The sequence below is a fragment of the Carlito syrichta genome, unplaced genomic scaffold (genome assembly GCF_000164805.1).
Source record: "Carlito syrichta isolate Samal-C Ts95f unplaced genomic scaffold, Tarsius_syrichta-2.0.1 Scaffold306335, whole genome shotgun sequence".
Lineage (NCBI taxonomy): Eukaryota > Metazoa > Chordata > Mammalia > Primates > Tarsiidae > Carlito > Carlito syrichta.
The window spans coordinates 42935-47152 of record NW_007250431.1 but is presented as its reverse complement, the minus strand read 5'-3'; the positions used below and the strand labels follow the sequence as shown (position 1 = coordinate 47152).

At 44.9% G+C, this 4218-nt stretch overlaps 1 protein-coding gene across 1 annotated transcript; it reads left to right on the top strand.

The window, feature by feature from the left end:
* Nucleotides 1-16: 16 nt before the first annotated feature.
* Nucleotides 17-1004, top strand: FIBIN (fin bud initiation factor homolog (zebrafish)). Its single transcript, XM_008063004.1, has one exon. The coding sequence runs from the start codon at nucleotides 222-224 to the stop codon at nucleotides 858-860; it is 639 nt and encodes a 212-aa protein (XP_008061195.1). The 5' UTR covers nucleotides 17-221; the 3' UTR covers nucleotides 861-1004.
* The last annotated feature ends 3214 nt before the right edge of the window (nucleotides 1005-4218 follow it).

Sequence of the window (4218 nt, the reverse complement as noted above, 5' to 3'; positions counted from 1 at the left end):
GCCGCTGCGCTCCAGCCCCCCGGCGCGCGGCTCGCGCATCCCGGACGCTGGTGCGCACAGCCACATGAAGCCTGCAGGGGACCGGGGGCCAGGGTGCAGCAAGCCGGCTGGGGCCGAGGCGCGCGCAGTCCACGCGAGACGCTGACTCCCCGGGGGGACCCCCTCCTCCGCGCCGGGCCACACATCTTCTCCTGGTGCCCCGATCATCCCGAGAGGCCAGAATGGTGCTCCTGCCGTTCCTCTGGATGGGTTTCTTCTGCCACCTGTGTCAGGGCTACTTCGACGGCCCCCTGTACCCGGAGATGTCCAACGGGACCCTGCACCACTACTTCGTGCCTGATGGGGACTACGAGGAGAACGACGACCCCGAGAAGTGCCAGCTGCTCTTCCGGGTGAGTGACCCCCGGCGCTGCTCCCAGGGCGAGGGGGGCCAGGCCGGCAGCGCCCTGCTGAGCCTCACCCTGCGGGAGGAGTTCACCGTGCTGGGCCGCCAGGTGGAGGACGCCGGGCGCGTCCTGGAGGGCATCAGCAAGAGCATCTCCTACGACCTGGACGGGGAGGAGAGCTACGGCAAGTACCTGCGGCGGGAGTCCCACCAGATCGGGGACGCCTACTCCAACTCGGACAAGTCCCTCACCGAGCTGGAAAGCAAGTTCAAGCAGGGCCAGGAGCAGGACGGTCGGCAGGACAGCCGGCTCAACGAGGACTTCCTGGGGATGCTGGTGCACACCAGGTCCCTGCTGAAGGAGACGCGGGACATCTCCGTGGGGCTCAGGGACAAGTACGAGCTGCTGGCCCTGGCCATCAGGAGCCATGGGACCCGGCTAGGGCGGCTGAAAAACGACTATCTGAAAGTCTAGGAGGACGGCCCGAGGGCTAGGGCGAGGGGGTCCGTTCGGGCCCAGTGGGGGTGGGGCAGAAGACGGGCCACATTTCTCTCATGCCTGCCGTGCCTTCCGTCCAGATTTGCACTTTGAGACGATCTGAGCTCATCTTTCAAAAGAAAGAAAGAGGTGCCATGGTTTTGTTTCTGTGCGTTATTTATGGGGTTGTTAAGGATGTGTCACCTGGAAGGAACCGTGTCAAGGCATACCATTCCTGGAGGGCTTTCGAGCTCTGTAGATATACCTGTTTCGGCCACATCCAAAAGGACACAGTGTATGTGGTGGGGACTGGTTAAACTTCCCCGTCCTGGAGATTTATGTGGAAATGCCCAAAGGTAATAGTGCGTGACCCCTTTAGGCTCCAGCCTTCTCTCGGGCTCTGAAGGCCGTCAGAGCAGCCTGTTTTTCAGATGAGGTCCAAGGTGCTGCCCTGCGTGCCGCTGGCCCAAGTTGCTTGTTTCTTCTCCTTTTTTCTCTTATTTATTAACCATGGTCTGAGAGGGGTTTTTGTTGTTGTTGCTGTTTGTTTGTTTTGGGGTTTTTGTGTAAGAGTACTGTCAAGAAATTATATGCCAATCATCTTTTGCAGGAAGATTTCTGAGGCATTTCCCGGGTGTGTGTACGTTCAAGTGTCCACATCTCGGATGTGCAAGCTTTGTCGTGGATGCACACGCACGTTGATACGCTGATTTGCTGTGTCTCTCATTGTATGTCTATGCTTTGTCATAGTACTACAGTAAACTGCAAAGAAGTAGTTAGATTGTTTGAACCCACCTCCAAGAGCCTATGATTTAGGTTACCGATGTATTCTTTCTGACTTGGGGGTATTGTTTCTGTTTGCTTGTTAGAAACTTATACTTCAAGTAGGCAGAATTCTGGTCCTAATAACTCCTTAGCTAAGTTTCATTACTCAGCCAATAAATATGTTTTCATATAATACTGGCTTATTTTCTAATTTACATCTGTAACTCCTGTATTTCAAAAAGGGGCCCATGCAAAAGGAGAGAGAAAAATGGAATTTAAGCCAGTCTACTTAGCTCATATGATAAAGAAGGCAGAGGGATAGCTACATATTTGACAATTCTCCCCTCCCTGGTCACCCTTACCATCTTCGCAAGAAAAAAAAAAAAAAAAAATATATATATATATATATATATATATATCTGTCCTGTGCCAGCCAGAACTTTGCATTTTATCTTTGCTGGTCTTCTTAAAAACATGAATTTTATCCAGTTTTTCTCATAAATGCAACTGGAAAAGTGTATGACGAGGCTCATATGTTACATACCCTCATCATACAGAGTAAGCGTTTCACTCTAAGTTATAAGGACTACAGTGACACTTCATTATGAAACCTGGTCTGTGCTATTTAATTAATGACTTTAAAAGGTGCAAATGCACTTTATTACATGCCTTTCCATAGTCATTTCTCACTCTCACCTTAAATACACCTTCCTTTCACATATGTGCATTGACACACACACACATACATATGGAAAAATAAGTAAGTGTTCGTATTCTTCTGCTCAACAGAGATACATTTTTTTCCTCTCCCATACATGAAGAACCAAGTTTTCTATTCCTATGAAGTGTCCATTATCCTTCTGTTATAGTTGGGCAACTGAGGCTGAGAAAAGCTAAATGACTTATTTTCAGGCAGTTGTAACAGTCCCAAGTTCTCTTTAAGTACAGGATTTACCTAGACTGCTTTTTTTCAAGGATACTGAGAGATGAGAATATCCTGACCTCAGCCTTTGCTTAACTATCATATTGTCTAAAATAAAAAAGAACAAGATATGGAACAATACTTAAAATCCTTTATAATTTATTTTCATCACTCAGGGCCCTGCCTTCTAGACTTGTGTGTTGGAAAAAGGTGAATGATCACTTAAAAATATTTCCTTCTTTATTCTAAAAAATAACAACAGAGGCAGAGATGGTATTTGGTACATAAATGTTTGTAAAGTCACAACATTCATGTCTCAAAATTTTCATGTCACCCACCTCACAGAGTTCAGATCTAATCCACAGACATACCAAATGTCATCACCTTGGTTTTCTTAACTGTAGTGGGAGAATACTGGACGTATGACACTGATGAAAACTGTTATCCCTGTGCACGCTGATTTCAATCCATTGGTAATGGTTGCAAATGATATCATAGTAAGGATTCAAAAGGCAAAAGAGAGGTGAAGAACTAGAGATGACTTCCATGAGTGTAGGAAGGGGAATGGTGACACATCTACAAATTTGAAAGCCCTGAAATAGGTTGAGGATGAGGTTCTTTCTGGTGCTAACATTCTATGATTCCTACAAAACCAGAACGAAACTATCATGGAATCACTCCATTCAAGCAGCTAGTAATTCCATAGAGTCTAATATAAATGACCTCAGAGGGCAAAGGGGAATTTTCAGGTGGGAAGAGGGAACATTCCAGTACTGCCATCATAGCCCCATGGACAGCATTACGAAACTTTCCCAAACTCCCTCATGGAGCCAGCGCCACACACATCTCTCCTTCCCATTTCCTCGTTATTCTCATTGGCCTTTGTTACTCATATGGTGACAAATTCTCTTTTGACCTAGTGGTTCTTTATTTCTTAGATCATGAACTATTTTGAGAATCCAAAGAAAACGACATACTCTCATCTCTGCGAAATCTACTTACAAACACGTCCATACAATTTAGGATATTACATATTTTTATAAATATTTGTTGATCTCAAGCTGTGTCAGGCACTGAACTAAATTGTGGATAATTTTAGGATGTTACACAGATGTTACCTCATCTATGAACCAAAAAGTTTAAAAAGCCTCTTAGAGTTTTATTTGGAACAGACAGCACTTATTATTAGCTCTGTTGTTATTACTATTATTAGCTATAGTAACAATAGCAAAATAGCTCTTTTTTTGAGAACTCAGAATTATTGGTATGGCCTTGTGTTAAGAAATTTCTTGGGTCATTTCTTTTAACTCGAACTACAAACTGTGTGAGGAAAGCATTTTATACAAAGAAGTAACACGTGTCAAGCACTTAGAATAGTACCTGAGATGGAATGAATCCTCAATAAATAATAATTGTTGTTATTCCTATTCTTGTTACTATCATTATTTTTATAGTTGAGACCTAGAAAGCCTGGATATTTTTTTCGTGATTAAAACTATGTCAGTTGATGCTATAATATACCCTCAGTTTTAACTGGTGATTATTTAGAGGGGTATATGAGCAGAAAAGAGAAGAATGTGGAGGGCATGGATTCAATGGGGCCACCAGTCATCCACTTCCAATGTTGTCCTCTACAGTTCACACTCCTGAGAATGGCTGGCAGTTAGA